Raw genomic sequence first — 19198 nt, forward strand, 5'->3', positions numbered from 1 at the left:
AGAGCTACTTCATGAGAAGTCACTAAGACGCTGACTCAGGAAAATGTTAACATGCCCAAACCCAGAGGGTCAATACATTTTTTTCTGTGGCAGGCCAGATCTTATAGCAATAAATCATAGCAGGAAGAATCAGGAGTTTAGTAATAGAAACTGGAATGATAACAGAGGCTTCAATAGGGCTGGTGCTTCTCATGATACTGACCATAGTGCCCCTCAAGGAAACATAATCATTGCGAGGGATACCAAAGGAATCATGACTTATGATGGTATAAGGGGAGAAAGGGCTTTGATTTCTGAATATGGTGATTTTTCCTTTTCTACTCATTCTTATCCCAGTTTACTTCCCTCTTTCTAGTAAAGAGCCTCATGTAACCCTTAAGGTTGGGAACACTTACTATGATTGTCTCTTGGACATTGGAGCTTCCAGATCAGTCTTAATAAGTAAACCTGATTTTGAATGTGCTTCTGTTGGGTCTTTAAATGCTCTTAGAGTGTCAGGGAAGCTTCAAATGTTAGTAAGCTTTCTCCTCACCTTATGTTCCTGGGACCTCTGTCACTCATTCCTCCTAATGACTGACTTCCCTACAAATTTCTTAAGTAGACTCCAGACCACAATATCTTGCTCTCCAGATGACTCTTTGTTCCTACAATTGTCTGAGGTTTCTCTGACTTTATTAACAGTTCTCTTTCCTGACTATCAGGAGATACTGGCCCCCTACTTTGAAATTCCAGCACATTTCTCTGAATCTGTCTGGGCTTCTTCTCTTCTGCTGTAGACCTGCTTAAGTCAGCTATTCTTGTTAGAATTAGGAAAAAAAGTGATCCCACACTTTGCATTCCTCAGTATCCTTTAACCAAGGAAGCTATAAAAGGAATATCCCCACTAATTGATTCAATGACTGACAAAGGAATAAAAACTCCACGCAAATATGAATACAATTCATCAATTCTCTCAATAAAAATGTCTGGGCCAGGCCCTGATGGGAAACCTGTTTATCATTTTGTGCAAGATTTGTAAGCAGTTAATTTATGTGTAATACCTAGGCATCCAGTGGTGCCAAATTCTGCAACTTTCATATTCCCAGTCCCTTGTGAAGCTACATATTTTTCAATAATAGACCTCTGTTCTGCTTTTCCCCCAATTCTAGCCATATAAATTCTAGGAAAATATTTGCTTTCACTTGGAAAGGTTACCACTGGACATGGCCTCACTTGCCTCAGGAGTATAAAGCCTAACTTTATTCTCTTAGATTTTATAGTAGGACTTTGCTACTGTGATTTTTAAGGGTGCTCCTTTAGTTCAGTATGTTGATATCTGCTTTTAGGACACCAGATGTAGACACATTCCAAAAAGATAGTAAGAATCTCCTCCTAGAGTTACACCAGAGGCCACAAGGTCTTCAGGTCAAAGGTGCAGTGGTGCCTTCCAAAATAAGAATATTCAGGTTTTATTTTAGCTGCTGAACCAATTGTATTTTTTCCCAAATGCATTGAAACTATTCAGCAGTTCTCTGCTCCCTCTTCTAAGAGATAGTTAAGTGCAATCTTGGGCACCATGGAGTTTTGTAGACAATGGATCCCCCATTATGGGGAAATTTCTAAGCCTCTAAGTCATTTATGTTTTATTTACATGAACAGAGGAGGGTGGCTTCTTAAGTCTTGACTCAAGCCTTGGGACCCATACAATACCCAATGTCCTATTATTCCATACAGCTTGATGTAGTGGCTGCTGCATAGAGTACCACCCTGCTTTGGGGCTGTGTTGGCCACAGCTTTTTTAGTGGAGAAAGCCTCCAACATAATCTCTTATAAAATGTTCTCTGCTTCCAAGAGGTCAAAGCCTTACTGCTCCAATATAGAACACAGGCATTTTCAGATCAAAGGCTTGCTAGACATGAGATAACTTTGTTAGGGAATGAAAATAGTGTCCTTAAACATTGAATAGTTCTTAATTCTACAACATTGCTTCCTGATTTTCAAGTCTCTGAGGAACCACTACATGATTGTGAATCTGTAGTGGACAAGGCTAAGAAGACCCATAGTAATCTCTATGATTTACCTTTAGAAAACTCTGATTTAGTTTTCTACATGAAAGGTTCTTTTTGGATGGATGACACACACCATATTGGTGCTGGTTATATTAGACCATGATGCAATCTGGACAACTATATTACCTTCAAATTTTAGTGCTTACAGTGCTGATTTCATGCCATTCTGTACTGCTCATTAAATAACTAAAGATTAAAAAACCCCCAACAATTTACACAGACTCAAGGTATGCTTTTGGGGTCTGCCATGCTATCGAGATACTTTGGATGCAGAGAGGCTTTCTGACTTCTGTGGAAAGGAAAACTGAATCAAGCTCTGGACTTTCTGCCACTGAGGTGGAACAGACAGCAGTTGGAATGTTAGAGTAAAGATATTGACAATGATGGCAGTTGGTGGGGGGAGGGGAGACTTGGAGAGTGACAGTTGCTTTTGAGATCTCTTCTATTAAAAGAGTTTAAGAGGTTCTAGGTATTACCAATAAGACCTCAAATGTGTGTGCCTCTTTCCCTCCCTTCCAGGTATATAATCAGCATACTTTCCATGCCAAGGTTTTTGGAGGATGACCCCTAGCTTGGACATCTTTTGAACATTTGCAAGTTGATTTCATCAGTATGCCTAAAACTAGATATTATAAAATGTGTATTGTTATACTGGATCATCTCACTAGATGGATAGAAACCTTCCCTGGTACTCATGCCACAGTGGCTTTTGTTGCTAAAATACTATTGAGGAAGGTTTTTCTCTGATTTGTCCCACTGCATTCATTGATTTAGAGAAGGGTACTAATTTTTACTGATTCTGCTTTATCCCAGGTTTACTTGTTTGGGAATTACTCTTACATTCCATATACCCTATCATCCACAGGGCTGAGGCCAAGTTGAATGCATAAATAGAGAACTTACAACCATAATTGGAAAACTATGCACTGAGATTCATTTGATGTGGCCTGAGATTCTCTCCTTAGCTCTATTTTATCTGCACAGCAGACCTTGGGGAGATCTACATATCTTACCATTTGAAATGCTTTTTGGACATCCCCCTATTCAGACCAAACCTTTTACCCCCTACATATATGTCATTATTGTGGGGGAGGGATGGAGACATCTCTGTCACTTCTTATAAACATGAATTACAGGTCATATTATATGAACTTCCCAGCTCTGGGACAGCAGTACAGACTTCTCACTCCATAATCTATATCCAAGAGACAAGGTATATATAAAGAAATTTCTGGAAACTGATATGACTCAACCTGCTTGGGAAGGCCCTTTTACAGTGTTGCTAACTACTCTGATTGTCATCAAGATTGAAGGAAAAGATTCTTCAATTTATTGCTGTCTTGTAAAAGTGATATCAGCCATTGATACTGGTTAACAGCTTTCATTGTACATTATTGCCTTTTTGTCTTTGTCCTCATTTTAATTCTTGACTTTTTGTGATCAGTGATTTATAAGTAAGACTGTTAAAAAAAATGCTACCCTTGTTTGGTAAATTTTGTTCTCAGCATTAAGCCAGATTGCATTTTCCTCTTTTGTTCCCTCTCCTGATAACTGGACTAAGGATAATGCTATTATTAGAACTCATAGCCAAATAGGACATACTCTGCAGCAAGGCAAGGGCATTAGGACTTATGGATGCTGGACCTGTCACCAGCTCCACTGGAGATCTGTTTTATCATAGGCAATAATTCCACTCCATATGAATGAAACTGCCACAACTTGTACTTCATGAGAGTCATATATTGCCAAATTAGTCATTTACCCCTTTTGATTTTTTTATATGCCACATCAATTGGGACAGGAAGAGCCATCTACCTAGACACAACTTCTATCATTAGTCTTTGAGAGATTCACAGGGTCTCAAATCTAAGTTGATTTTAACATTTTCTCCAAAGTAATTTTCAGATATATGGGATCCACCTACTCCCATCAATTGACCATTTAAGCACCTTTGACTTGAGTTTTAAGAGAGATAAGGAATTATTGACCAGCAGATGTATAGGTGACAATGTGAAGTACCTCATTATTTCTTTCCCTATCAAAACATTTATCTGTGCTAAGATATGCCTCAATAGAATAAAGGATAAAGGTAATATGAATTCATATCCTTTGCAACTGTTACAGTCTCATCAGAGTTAAAGATAGATTTCCCAGGGAGTTTGTTCACCACTAGCCAATTCTATGTCTGTGACTCCTCAGTTTATTCTTCCCTCTTTCAAAGGTGGTATGGGATATGTGGTTTAGCCTCTGTAACCCCACCAGTCTTGGTATATAATCATTTTATTGACCAGGTTAAAAAGTCTATTGGCTAAGAATATAGGCACTTGCTGGCATGTACAAGGAAGAAATCTAGACCTAATTTAGTAGCCAGTTCCTCTGCAATACAAAGATTTTTCTTGTCTGCAATGCTCATTTTTGGGATGATGGCAATAATGGATTCTAATAGGAACATCTCTACTGAGGTTGATAAATTGGCTCAGGATACAGTTCAAGCCATCTTCCAAACTTGTAAAGCTATATCCTTCCTCCAAGAGGAGATTGACTCCTTGTTATAAATGTCCATGAGTTTCAAAAAATTATGAATGACACTCAGGAGATTGAAATAGAGTTCCATGTGATATCTGAAGGTGCATGAGAAACCTCTTATGGCTATAGAGCATGGGTTTGTTAGCAATTGGGGCCAAATGGGCTTTTTTTAATTCTTGGAATTATTATTCTGTTCAGACTTTGTCTTAGTAGTTGTATTAAAGTCTATGCTAAGCTTTTACTAAGGGAAAAGCTCATGTATATATGTAATGAAAATCATGGCCATATTAGAGATGTAGTGGATTTTAAGCAAGCAATCTATTTCTTTAAAATACATATGTTTAACTGTTTCATTGTTGAATGAATTTGGGAAATGATTTTCTTTTTTTCTTCTCTTTTATTTTGTTAGTTTTAAGTATGATTTTAAATTTGGATTTGTGGAATTATACCTGATATTTGATACTGAAGAATCAGTTTATAATGTCTAACATCCCTGATAATACTGCATATCCCAAAGCTTAGACTATTGAAACCTGTCATTGGTGATTAAATTCTATGGGATTGTAACTGATATTTGAGTCTGTGTCCTGATAAACTTTAAAGGGAGTGCTAATAAGGCACTGATCAGTGCTAATAAGTTGATGATCACAGATGTCAATAGTCCCTGTGGGGATGATATATGTCAGTGTCAAGGTGGGGAGAGCTCTCTCAGGGGAGATTTAGAAGAACAACTGTTCAAGAAAGACTCTCAGATAGCACTCTTCTGACTTAGCCTGGTAGGACATCTCCTTTTGTGGAGAATATTCTCACTCAGCTCTGACTCCTGCTTTCTATTCCTATGCTCTTGTATGGAGTATAAATCAGAGTAGGGGATCACATTCATCTTTTTGTTAGACTTCTGTCCTCTTTTTCCTTTGGTATGACAACTTTCTTTCGTCATGGAAGATCGTGGATAACTGCAATATTGTTTCACGTGACCGATATGCTTGTAGGATATAAGCTCTCTCCAATAGATAGTGGATGAGTATGATGGAATTGTTATAATTTTTTTTAATTCATCTTATTTTTGGGAAAGGTAATTCATATATTTTTGAGGTGACTTCTTTAATGAATTCTTAATTGACTAACCTAGCCATACATCCTGTATCAAGTCCATTGTTGTTGTAAAAGAATATTCACTGTGTTGGAACATTCTTTTGTGTTACCATCAAGTTATGTATATATGTATATAGCGAGTTAGCTCCTAGGCAGTATCTCATCTTCCTGAGAGAGTATTGTGAAATCATCATAAAGGTCCATGGATTCTAGAAAATGTTGTAAGGACCATCATGATCCCAGATGGACTAAACAGATGACAGTAATAGATTACCCAGAAATCAGGCACTAGAGACTCTGAGGGTTGGACCCTACTTCCACCTCTGTTCTTCCCAGGTGTCAATATTTTATTTTGATTGTAAAAGCCTTGTGCCAGAAAAGGGGAATGCCCCATAATGGTTCCTTTCAATGCATCTATCAGTTATTTTTAATAACTTAGGCAGCACCAAAATTAAGTTAGACCCTCAAAGAAATGTATAGTATCTTTGGACCCTTATGAATCCTGGTTAGATATTTCTGAAATGTAGAGATATCATATAGATTATCATCTCAATGAATCAGAGGGAGGATTAGGAGAATTTAACACTATCCTGCACCTTTTTTCTTTTTTTTTAGTACCCTAAGGTTGACTTAAAATTTTTAAAGGGGAATGTTTTATATTAGTTTGAAAATAGTCCATTATCTTATTGGATTAAGAGATCAACAAATTACTTATTAACTGTTTCATTGTTGAATGAATTTGAAAATTTTTTTCCTTCTCTTTTATTTTGTTAATTTTAAGTATGATTTTAACACATATACACTATAAGGGGATGTCAGAGGCCTTATGGCTCCCTGGAGCCCTGAAGGCATTTGCCTCTTGTTCCACATAACTCCTAGCATCTGGAAGACCTGCCTCTGATCTGAACTTAGGTCAGAATTTGCCAAGTCAGAGGGAATTCGGAAGTGATGTCACAAATAACTTAAATGGGACTACGTTATGGAAGTAGGTCTCTTTTTTGGAATCACAGTGAGAGGAGGTGGCTAGGTGAGCCCAGAGTGTGGTTATACAGCTGGCTTGGGGAAAGGGGCTAGGAGAATATTAGTGTAGGCAAGTACTTGCTATAAGAGGAATCTTACAAAGGGAATAGCTAGTCATATGAAGCTGTTGCTTTTTCCTTCCCTGTCCTGTTTTTAAAAATTATTTAATAAATGCATATCAATTAAGATACAGTCCAGAGAATTTTAATCCACCATATCTCATAGGATCATGCCTAATAAAGTTAGGAAAGACCTTAGAGACATCATTGAGTTTTCCTCATATAACAGATGAGAAAATGGCAGATCAGGGGAAGTTAAGAGACATGTTTATAATCATATTGTTACTATCACGTTTGAGGCTAGATTCAGATTCAGTCTTGAGTACAACCCAGTGCTATTTCCTCTACAATATGCTTGCTTCAATACTCATGCCTAATATATTTATACAATTGAAGATGGCACCTCTGCCCTGAGCAAAAGTTTATCAGAGAAAGCAAAAGTTTTTTTGGAGATAGATTTTTTTTTTGGTATTATCTTATGATAGTGATGGTTAGAGTGAAGGTAGATGTTGTGGTTCTCCAGTGGAATAAGAGCAATATAGGTTTGTTGGCATGGGCATCATCTGCCTTGTGATATTCTAAATCCTCTATTACTACAGATAATTGAGAGTTGTCTCTCCATAGCAAAAGTGGATATCCAATAGAAAGGGAAGGCAAGAAGAGTATATTGATCAGAGTTCTCAAAACAAAGCATTATATCTGAAATTATACATGTGGCAGAATTTTGGATCATCACTAAGCTAAGCACTTGAATTACTAAAATTCAAAATTCCTGTTCAACTTGAATATGTGATTCAAATATTCTGAGTCAAGGGGCAGAATATTGAATTTTGAGTAGACTTCAGTAGAAGATATTGGAAAATATTACTGTCACAACATTTTGTGCTTTGTTGCATTTGCTTGTTTTTGACCAAGCCTGAGAAATAAAACTAGCTTTCATTACAAAATGAGGTCCAGATAGTAGAATGGAAGACAGATGTTAGCCTCACTTAGTTTACAAGAACAGTCTAAGGAGAGTGAAAGAAACTAGGGAAGGTCCAAGGAGAAATTGACAAGATCTTTTTTTTTTATCCTTACCTTCTCTCTTAGAATCATACTGTATATTGGTTCTAAGGCAGAAGGGTGGTAGGGGCTAGGCAATGGGAATTAAGTGACTTGCCCAGAGTCACACAGATAGGGACTATGGGAGGTCAGATTTGAACCTAAGATCTCCCATCTATAGGCCTGGCTCTCAATCCACTAAGTCACCCAGCTGTCCCCTTAACAGGATTTTAGGTGGTGAAAGGTGCATTTAAAGATAAGAATAATCCCATATTTTGGCAAAGTAAAACTTTGGACAAAAATAGACCTAACTGAAGCTATGGATATTGTGAAACTAACCCCTAAAATGCATTATATAAAATGCAATAGAAAGTATTTAGAAAATCTATCTTTGAAAGCTAATAGTAATTTTGTTGAACAGCTGAAAATAGTTGCCAAAAGCTAGTGTTCCCTTAAAACTCACCATCCAACCTGGCCACACTAATGGTGGACATATTTTAAAAAGCCACTGAATCAGTGTCCACAAGCTTTCCAGAATTGTGTCAAGGTTATTCTGGAAAAGAAACTCATAGTTTTGGAGCTTGAAGGAACCTTAAAGATCACCTAGATAAACCTTGTTGTCTCTCCCTCATTTTACAACTGAAACAAGGTGATTGAGGAAAAGAAGCTAGAAGTGAGTAAATAGGCTGGAAAATCTCCTCAAACACTGGGCCAAACTCTGGTTTGGCTATACATAACTGTCTTGATCAAGGAAATTAAAGTTGATGATAGCTTTACTTGGCATAAAATCAGCATATGGTTCCTATAGAAAGAACGCTGATTTTGGAGTTAGAAAGACCAGGGTCATTTAAACTCTTAAGTGTCTCAAGTAATTCCTTAGGTCTTATCTATATAAAATCAAAGAAGATTTAGAGGTAAAAAGGACCTTATAGTACATATATTCCAATATCATTTTACAAATGAGTAAAATGAGGTGCAGAGATGTAAAAAAATAACTTGCCAAAGGTCATGCTATTGAGTGATAGAATTAAGCTTTGAGTCCAGGCCTTCTGAGCCAGTTTATAAACATTTATTAAGCACTAGTTAAATCCAGCTAGCTTTTCACTGTACTGGCTTGCCTCGAGTTGAAATACAATGGAGAGCATTCACTTTGTGGGTCAAATCACAGATTTTTTTTATTTGGGGCACCCATGGTCCCTGAAAAAAAAATGAAAAAAAGAAAATGCTAATTAAGCTTAAAGAACTAATCCATCACAAAGTGTGATAATCCAGAGCCTTAAGGAATGTTAAATATGGGATAACACCACCTTGTGTGGTATCTAGTGAAAATATGGTTGGAGAAAGCATCCTAGTTAAATATTCAAACTAGATGCATATATTAAGATTTTCATGAGTGGGTTGAAGAATGCATACTTGGAGGCAGAAGATGCTTTTTTGTACTATCTCATATGACATACTTACGGCTTTTTACTATTGCATTGTTCCTTATTCTCTCTCTCCCCCTTTCAGTCACACTGTAAGGCATGTTATTAAATTTTTTTGGCGTTTAAAGTGTTGATCTAGTTTGTAACGGAATATACTTATTAAATATATAGTAAAGTGATGTTCCTATTTGGTGAGGAATGATAATTAGTTCCACTTTGACAAGTTCTTTATAAACCTATGTTTATATAGAATCACAGGACTTTAAGCTGTGGCAATTCTTAGAGTATATTTAAACTATCTCATTTTCCAGGTAAGAAAAATTGAAGTGACTTGTCCCAGGTCACATGATAGTAGGTAATAAGTCAAGATTCAAATCCAAGTATTCTGATTCCCTTCCTGTTCTAAATTGTGTACCATTGAACCAAATAGAACATACTGCTTCACTAATCCAACTTCAACTATCTAAAGGACTTCATTTAAAAATTATTTAATTGGGTCCACAAAACATTTTATAGTAGAATCAAGTGTGTATATGGGGGTGTCCCTAGGATAGACTCCAAGACTGGAGTTGGGAGGATCTGGGTTCAAATCTATTCTCAGATACTTCCTGGTTCTATGACTATGGGCAAGCTACTTAACCCAGATTGCCTAGGTTTTGCTGTACTTGTCTTAGAATTGATACTAAGTCAGAAGGTAAGTTAAAAAAAATCATCAGAATTTTATAATAACCAAGAGTGAATCTCCTCCAATAAGAAGTCCAAATTTAGATTTCCCAGAGCATAAAGAGCAAATATGATACATTTAAAACCAAGTGTTATTAAAATTATAGAATCATAGAATTTAGAGCTAGGTGAACCTATGAGCTTTAACACTAAAGTCAGTTGTTTTTCCCCAAGTTGTTATTAAATTATTAGGCTATTAAATTAAATTAAATATTATGCTAAAAGTAAAGTCACAGTCTCACTTTTGGTATACTTTGATAACTTTCAAAATGTTTAAAGTTTTAAAATAATTAAAGGTAGTTTTTGGAGTTTCTCCCAATTTGACAAACTAGGAAACATATCTAAGCTTGATTTGTCTATTAATTTGTTGAGTAGCTTTCTTTCCCTCTGTTGGGCCTATTATTATTTGCAGGAATAAGGAACCTAGATATGAGATGTTTAATAAAGGGTTGGTGAAATGCCTGGAAATGCCTTCAACAAGAAAAATGCAATTATACCCATTGTAGGATGTGATCTAACACCTACATATTAGTAAATTTAAAAGATCTTTTAAAAGCAAAGGACATTAAAATAGTAGATTTAAAAGTTGGAAAGGAATGAACTTTAGAGAACATTTAGTCTAATTCTTTCATCTTACAGATGAAGGAACTGAGGCCCAGAAGAGGAAGTAACTTTTCCAAGTTCACATTGGTAGTAAATAGAAATAGCAGGGCTTAAAATACAGGTGTTGATTTTTCTACTACACTTTTCCTACAAACCACTTGACAGAATTTGTGGAAGGTCTATTTGTTTGCTCCAACTAGATAGTATTAATCTTATTCTCACTACTACCCCACCTTTTTTTTTTTTTGAGACTGGGAAACTAGGGCATAGGGATTATGTAATTTGTAAAGCAACACACAGTGAGTCAGTGTGTCCAGACATCCCATCAGCACTATCCTGGAAGCGTTTGGGCCCTGTTTATTTTATGAGCGGCAGGGAAGCTTCCTGGTTTTATTGTCTCCTCAATCAAACACCGACTCGGGGAGAGGTTCCAAAGTGTCCAGCAGAAAGTTGGTTGGCAGCAGTGGGCCAGAGGAGGATGGGGGCAACTAATGGCTTCTCCAACGTATTCTGTAAGAGGAAGAGAGAAAAAGCAGAAAAATTGGTTTAAAGAGTCAGATTAAGCCCCACACGACAAATACATCTTTAAAAGAAAAAGCAACTCAACTAGGTCCTCAAGTTATTAGTAGGGACAATTTCTTCGGACCCTATTAACCAGAAAAACGAATCCTCTCATTCCAAATGGCAAACTACTCCAGTCCAAGTGAGTCGCTATCCCTAGAAGGCCAAGACACTGCCAGCTAATAATCCAACCCTCTCCTCTCCTCTCTTTCTTTCTTTCCCTTCCCCCTCTCCTGCTAACAGGTGGGACCAGCGACAAGCCACCAGACATCCACCTCTTCCCGATGCATGCTGGGAGGGAAAGTCCTTTCCGGTTGCCCTCGGGCTTAGGCCACCGCCGCCCGCGAACTTCAACTCCCATCAAACCCCGGGAAAACCGCATCAGGGTCGCGCGCCATCTGCCGGGATTCGTAGTCCTCCGACTTCCTATTTTCCATATATCAGAACGGATAAGTAAATCCGCAGCGAACTACCAGGGCGAAGGTACGGGTGGCAGCGAGGGGTCAATCCGCACCGGGCGTGGGGTTGGTGGCGAGGGAGTCGGAGGTGGTTGGGGTTGGGGGGGGGGAGGGAGGGAGGAGATCCGCACACACGAGGAGGGGGGGGTTGAGCCGCCGCCGCCTTTGCCGCCGCCAGGGTAGAGTCGGGTCCGAAGCTGTAGCGGCGCCGCCGGGATTTGTGTCTCTCTCCCCCTCTTCCCTCTTCCCTCGTCCCCCTTCCCCCCAGTCAGCGCGCCCCGCTCGCCCCCCGTCCCTTCCCCCCTCCCCCATTTCCCGCCCTCTCCTTTCCACACACACGGCCCCCCCGACCATGGATCCGGGCAGCGGCGGCGGCGGCGGGAGCAGCAGCGGCAGTAGCAGCAGCGACTCGGCGCCTGACTGCTGGGACCAGGCGGACATGGAAGCCCCGGGCCCCGGCGGCGCCCCCACGGCCGCCGCTGCCGCCACAGCCACTGCCGCTGTGGCCGAGGCCCAGAACCTCAGCGCGGCCTTCAGCCGGCAGCTCAACGTCAACGCCAAGCCCTTCGTGCCCAACGTCCACGCCGCTGAGTTCGTGCCGTCCTTCTTGCGGGGCCCGGTCCAGCAGCCGCCGCCACCGCCGCCGCCCCCAGCCGGCGCCACCGCCGCCCAGGGAGACGGCACCGGAGCAGGAGGCCCCGCCGGCCCCAAGGGTAAAAGGCCCGGGGCTGGGGCGCAGGGCGGGGCAGCCCCCAAAGTGGGAAGGGGGGCTAGGCCCCGAGGAGGGCGGCGGGGGTGGGGAGGCCAGGGGCTGGGAACTGGGGGGGAGGTCAGCAGTGAAAAGGGGCAGACAGAAAGGTAGGCCCGGTGGGGAGAGTGTAAGGAAGAAGGGGGAGATCCAGCAAGGAGAGAGCCGGGGCTGGAGGAAAAGCATGGTCTACCGGGGGTAGGGGGGGAGCCACATGGAGTGGGGGTGGGGCGAGCCCGCCTCCCCGAGGACGTGGGGCGGGGGGTGGGGAGAGGGGGCTGTGTGGCGTGGGAGCTGCGAGGTGGGCTCTGGAGGTTCCCCCCACGTGGGGTGGTGACAGCGGGCACATGGGGCCTGGCTGGGGCAGCCAGGGTGGGGCAGTAGCAAGCCTGGGGACAGCAAAGATGGCTAGGAAGGCCAGGCGGCAGGAGGCCGCAGTTGGGATTGTGCAGTGTGGACTAGAGAACCTAGCAGTGGGGCTGGACTGAGATGAGCGGACTGAGTAGGTAGGCTTCAGCCAGGTGGAGCATAGTCTACCATCTATGAGATAGCTGGGATACGGAGAAAGCAAATTAAGGAACCACTCTGTGTGCCCTAAGAGATTCAGGGAGTTGGGGGGAGGAAAAAATCCTATACTTATACTTACGTGTTAAGTAAGGCCTAGCAGAGAGGATTAATTGTCGTAACTTTTATTACTAAAACTGTAACCATACCATATGCCTAGAAAGAATCCCAAAGAACATTGCAGCTTTTAAAAAGTATTTTAATACTTTTGGTCTAAAAACTTTTTCTTTCACTATTTTTATGAATTGTCAAAATAACTTAGGGTAGGGTACCTTACTTAGGGTCCACTTTGCTTTAATGTTTTAAATTATATTAAATTGGTTTGTGTGTTCTTTTCTCATTAAGCTGTAGGTTTAAATCTAGGGAAATCCTAATTCTCTCTGGAATATAATGTGGAATCTGGCATCAAAAATATTAAAAGTTTTCATTCATTGTCTTAAAACACCTTCTTGTTGCTCAGGGAGGGTAGCTAGTGTTTGCCGCTTTACACATTACCATTTCAATAATTTGCCCTATTTTTTCCCCCTCTTTAGACACTTGAGCATATGTTGCAACTTAATAACTTTGGCCTGACTTTTGGTCATAGCTTATTAAACCATACTCAATATGACTTAATATTAAATGAGGATTGGATTGTCTTCTTAAATTTCCCAGTACTGATGAACTTCTTAAATGGTAGCATATCTTCTAGGTTTTAGTTCTGAAGAAATGTCAAATGAGTCAACTTGAAGTACTTTAATCATTAAATAGTGATAATTTTGAAAACTATTAATGTTGCAAGTGGCTGAATGTTCCTGACTTTTATTGAATTTTCAATATTCATGTTGTGGGTAATGGTGAGCTAGATCATAGACTTTGCCAATTATTTATATAAGCTATGGAGAGACTTTTGGATTTCTTTTAAAAGGATGTGTGTGGTTATTTCCCAGGTAAGTGTAAATTGTAAAAGTGCTATAGGAGTTCAGTTTGGATTGTGTTACTTTGGAAACATGTGTCAAAGGTTTCTTTCCGTAATTGGGACTTAGAAAAAATTTATATGTAGAGATTTGAGCACACATTCATTCAAAGGACTTTTTACAGCAGCTTACTGTAGTTTAGGATTCGTTTTTTAAAAATACCTGTCCAATATTGGATAGCCTTGTATTTTTCTTTTCTTTTTTTTAAAGAAATAATTAAATTATTATCTTCTTTTAAAAGGACATTTTGATAGTCTAAAATAACTCATTTAGCAGCCTGTAAATAATACCCTGCTGGTGCTTATATAGTACTTCAAAGTTTGCAAAGTGCTCTACATGTGAATGGGACAACAACCTTATGAAGTAGACACTGCTGTTTTCCTTTTTATAGATGAGGAAAACAGGAATTTGGAGAGGAGTGTTAAATGACTTTACCAAGTCCACACAATAAGTTTTGTAGTCGGAATTTGGGACTCAGTTCAATTTTGATTCCAAACCTAGTGCTCTCTTCTATCATTATTAAATGGCTTATTACCCTTTTCTATTTGTATGAACTTCTAAATTCCTTCTACCTAACCATTTACTTTATTGTTCCATGCTACCCTTTGCACTAGACAGAAGCATCACTTCCAAAACTTAGGCCTAGCCTGCCATCTTCAGCAACAGTAAAGTTAATAAAAGTAGTTGTCAAGGCTGGTGGTCATTTTGAGCCATTCACTGTACACTTTATCTTCTGAGGAAATGAGAGATTTCCAACTTGTCTGTTTGCTTACCCTATTTAACTTTTAGTCATTTTATGTTTTGATGGAGGTGAGGAATTTTTAAATAATGGGGATTTCTTCATGATTAAGGAAATCTGAGTCCAGGAAGTACTACTTTTTAAGGCGGGGGAAGATTGCCATATTTTCTACCAAAAGCCTATTTGGTGCCCCAGACCTTGCCAGTTAAATCCATGAAATGTTGTAATTGTATTTGAATATTATAGTTAATGCTGTTATAAGAGTATCTGTTTTAGGAAAAGAACAGATGTTTGTAGATTCGTTTTTAGAATTGAGGTCCAGTATCTTTTTGTGGTAGAACTAAAGCTGCATTCAGGGCTGGAAAATCCCACCATTGTGGAAGGATCAAGAAGTAGAGTAAAGTAATTTTGAATACAGACTAGAGTGAATTTTTTGGGGGGGGGTTGGGGGGTGGAGGGAAAGGCTAAAGGAGGAATCTTAACATTTTTTGTTTAAAAAAACAAGGTGAAATTTAAGCATATGTTGCCTGGGCTACTTAGGTACCAGAAAGGCTATTGGAAACATTGTAAATCAGCACATTAGCTGACCTCTTGAAGGTCTTTTTGGTCTTGTCTGGGACGAATAGCTATGATTTTCCCTATAACCAGTATAGCTGGTTTGAATCTTCCCCTCCCCCACCCCCCTTCAGGAATGCCTTCAGTATTACCCCTCAACAGCCAGTAGAGGGGGTGTTTTTTTTTTTTTAAGCAAAGTATAATTCACCTTCATAGGAAATTAAACTCCACTTTACTGTCAGCATTGTTTCATCAGAAATTGAATTTAAGATTTGGGGTTGACACTTGGGGTGATGTTCAAAACCTCTGAAAAATCTAAGTATATGATTCAGGGAAAGTGGCTGAATGAATGGTGTCTAGCTAAGTATAGGTAAAGCCATTTAAGTATCCAGGCAAATTAACTGATCTCTATTATATAGTCTTAGAATTAGAATAGAAAAGTGAGCCCAAAGGTCACGGTTTATGTGCATTAGGAGAGGAAATTTTTTATGAAAGTTAATCACAATGTAGTATGTTATTACTACCATATCTAGCTTCTTTTATAACTTAAAATAGCTCTGTTTTTAAAAAAACAAAACATACTTGTGGTCTTTCTTCCCAAGCCCTCTTTTTTTGTCTAATAATCCGTCCCCCAAAAAGCCCATATGGTGCTTCTGATCTTTAGAAATTTGGAGCCTAATCCACATGAGCTCTTTTAGATGTCATATCATTACAAGTGGCATTAATCTCTCTGGGCTTTAGCTTTTTTATATGTGAATTGAGGAGGGTTTTACTAAGTGTCCTTTAATATTTCTTTCTAATCTGTGTTTTTCTAAATTACTCTAGCTGCTTTCATGCATTCATATAAACTACTGGAATATTGAAAACTGCTAACAAATATATAGTTTGGTGACAATTTCTTAGTTCTAAAGGCTTTGGTCTTTGCTCATTTTTGACAATTACAAAAAAAAAAAACTCTACATCCACAGATAATTTCATTAAGATAATCATATCATTTTCCCATTCTTATGTTTCAATATAATTGAAATTCCAAAGGTCTTCCTAGGTCCAAGGAGATCAACTTGATAGACTTATTACATTTGTAGGTTTGAAGGGATTAGACTTTGGACTTATGGGTGACCTTTCAGCTTTTTTAGGTGCTAGTTTTGTCTCTGAGAAGTCTTTAGTTTAAGACCCTCGATTAGTTTTCCAGTCAGTCCTGTCTCAATGTATTAAACTAAATACACAGTCTTTACAATTTTGTAGTTGGAGGAACAATAGACATCATCTATGTTTTCATCTTACAGATAGGAAACTGAGGTTCTTTATGTGCTGTTGCTTTTGAATTCTTCTTTAAAAACTTATTTTATATGGCAGTTGATAGAATGTGAATTGATTATCCTTATGAAGAACAACTTAAGATGGCACTACTTCATGCTTATAGTTATGCCAGGAAAATATAGATTATAGAATTACAGAAGTAGAAAGAACTTGAGATAATACAGCCTGAAACCTCTCATTAATATTATACCCAGATCTAGAGAAGAGATGACTTGTCCAGGTCACACAACTGTTTAGTGGAAATAATACTACATCCTACCTAGTGGTCTCCAGTTGTTTCTCCATCCTTGTTGCCCTTTTCTAGATATTTCTAGATATTTCAGTTTGCCTATGTACTTCTTAAATGTTCTTTTTTTTTTTTTAAAGGAATGATGCCAAGTCCTGAACAGTTCCTGAATTTTTAAACCATTTTTTTTACTGTGCTGAACACTTGTCTCTAACAATAACAATAATTAACACCACTGAAAATTGTCTGCTGCCAACCCCCCCCCCCCATATATCTAGTTCTTATTAGTATTTTACTTTTGTTGAGTACTGTGACTATATGGATTGAAGCAATAATGATATCATATGAAAAGGGCTGGGACCTATGAGATAGGAGTCCAGATTTGCTTTTACTGGTTGTGCCACTATTGGCAAATAACAATTAAGTATAAATTGCAAATGGGGGCAGTTGGGTAGCTCAATGGATTTAGAGCTAGACCCAGAGATGGGAGGTCCTGGATTCAAATCTGGCCTCAGACATTTCCTAGTTGTGTGATCCTGGGCAACTCACTTGACCCTCATTGCCTCTAGCCCTTACCACTCTTACCAATACACAGTATTGTTTCCAAGATGGAAGGTAAGAGCTTTAAAAAAATTTTTTTTGCCAGATAGTTGCAAATCTGCATTGGTAGCTTGAGTTTCCTCATTAGGATTTCCCTATACCAATGAATTCATAGATCTGGATATTTGTCATCTGTGGTGCCATGCCTCTGGTGAGGAAGGAGATGCTCAGCAGTAGGGCTTAATATAAACACTTTGTAAGTAAAAGCATCCATAGTCCATCAAGAATTTATTATGGTCATATTATGTGCTGGTAGGTGCTAAGGATACAAAGATAAGTCTTGATATCTTGACTAATTTTAGGATTTTAAAAGGTTTTGTTGGTTTCAATCATTTATATAGTGTTTCACATTTGTAGAGTGATTTAGATACTATGTATTCAGTAATGACCTCCTGGGTCTTCTCTTCAGAAAATTTCCATAGCTCTAAACAACTCTTTAGTCATAGGCTCTTATTTCACAAAAGATATCTGTTGAAGTAGTCTTGCATGATGAAGTTCAATGAATGAGTTTTACCTTTTCTTTGCTTGGTAACCCAAAATGCTTGAGAACTGAAGTATAAAGGAAAGTTTTCTTGTCTTGAAATTTTTAGAATGTAAAATACTCCCCAAAAAAGATCATAGGAAAAGTTTCTTTTGGTTGTATACAAATAGATAAATTGCAATAGAGAGGGGAGATGTAGTGAACAGGCTGAAATTTTACTAGTAGCTACCTTTTGTATTCTCAGGAATTCATCATGCTACAACTGATCTTTGTTTCACAATTTTAAATGTGCCATTCTGAGCTGAGGGGCAACATGATTTGCTTATGTTCCTGTCCAGTTTCTGACATATACTGGCTTTTGTGTCCTTGGGCAAGTCATGGCTTCTCAAGATTTATTCTTGCATAGTAGATGCAGATCTTCATTGGTGGAAGAACTTTACAATACCAATGAAATCACAGATCTACTGTCCAGTCCCATCACCCACTCACCCCCAGATCTATGACTGAGACTAAACATTGAGAATTAATGGAATAAATTAAGCTACTCACCAATGCTGGCAGCTGCTTAAACTACTAGGAGGTAAAGTTTGAAGAAAGCCTTACTCTGCCCAAAACGAGTAGCTTATTACATGATGTTCTTTGTTCTGTTTGGTAGAAGAGAGAGGGATTGCACCAGCACACAAAGTTGAAATTTTGTCTGAATAGTTGGAAAAATACTGTGAAGGAAAAAAGGAAGTTAAGGCCTCGAGGGGGCCAGGGGCATTGTTTTTGTTTGTGAGAAGGAAATGTTTTCAAGTGTGACAGCAGTATTTCTACTTTAAAAAATGAACCAAAATATATTTGGTAAAATTTTGGGAGGTCAGAATGGTTATAAAATTTCTTTCCCTGACTTAGGCATCGCCTTAGAAATTAATTGGACTTTTTTCATCACCCTGAATCATAAAATTGAAAAAATAAGCCTTGCTCCAGTTTTATCTTTGTAGGAGAATTCAGGGATAAATTTAGTAGATTTTAGTACTTGTTTTTGGTTTTTATTCTATTTTACTCAGCAGAAATACATTTGTATTTAAAACACCTTTTTATATATTCTTTGTCATTTGTTTCTTTTCACTAGTAATTTTGATAATTGTACTTCTAAATTACTCTAATAAATCAAGCATTTTGTAGCACTTACTATGGGCAAACAGGATACAAAAATAGATATAGAAGTATATATAATGTATGTGTATGTGCATATGTAAATAAAATAATGATTTCAGCACCATTCTGTCTTTTTTAACCCATACTTTAAAAAAAAATAAACCCTTACCTCCCGTCTTGGAATCAATACTCTGTATTGGTTTCGAGACAAAAGAGTGGTAGGGGCTAGGCAATGGGGGTCAAGTGACTTGCCCAGGGTCACATAGCTAGGAAGTGTTTGAGACCACATTTGAACCCAGGACTTCTGTCCC

At 38.7% G+C, this 19198-nt stretch overlaps 1 protein-coding gene and 1 long non-coding RNA gene across 6 annotated transcripts in view; one reads left to right on the plus strand and one right to left on the minus strand.

The window, feature by feature from the left end:
* Window positions 1-10851: 10851 nt before the first annotated feature.
* LOC103104365 (uncharacterized) lies at window positions 10852-11369 on the minus strand. The gene is made up of 2 exons (XR_470048.3): window positions 11147-11369; window positions 10852-11049 (listed from the first exon to the last, which is right to left on the minus strand). It is a non-coding gene; the product is annotated as an uncharacterized LOC103104365 (long non-coding RNA).
* An 88-nt stretch (window positions 11370-11457) lies between these two features.
* Window positions 11458-19198, plus strand: part of GSPT1 (G1 to S phase transition 1) — a 46944-nt gene continuing 39203 nt past the window's right edge. For 2 of the 5 annotated variants that reach the window (XM_007498616.3, XM_056806183.1), the window contains exon 1: window positions 11458-11583. Coding sequence is in view for 3 of the 5 variants with exons in the window: in XM_007498614.3 (XP_007498676.1) it covers window positions 11911-12271 (361 nt within the window). In the remaining 2 variants the exon portion in view is untranslated. The other 3 variants (XM_007498614.3, XM_016423981.2, XM_007498615.3) reach the window with 3 other exon arrangements.

The sequence above is a fragment of the Monodelphis domestica genome, chromosome 7, assembly GCF_027887165.1.
Source record: "Monodelphis domestica isolate mMonDom1 chromosome 7, mMonDom1.pri, whole genome shotgun sequence".
Lineage (NCBI taxonomy): Eukaryota > Metazoa > Chordata > Mammalia > Didelphimorphia > Didelphidae > Monodelphis > Monodelphis domestica.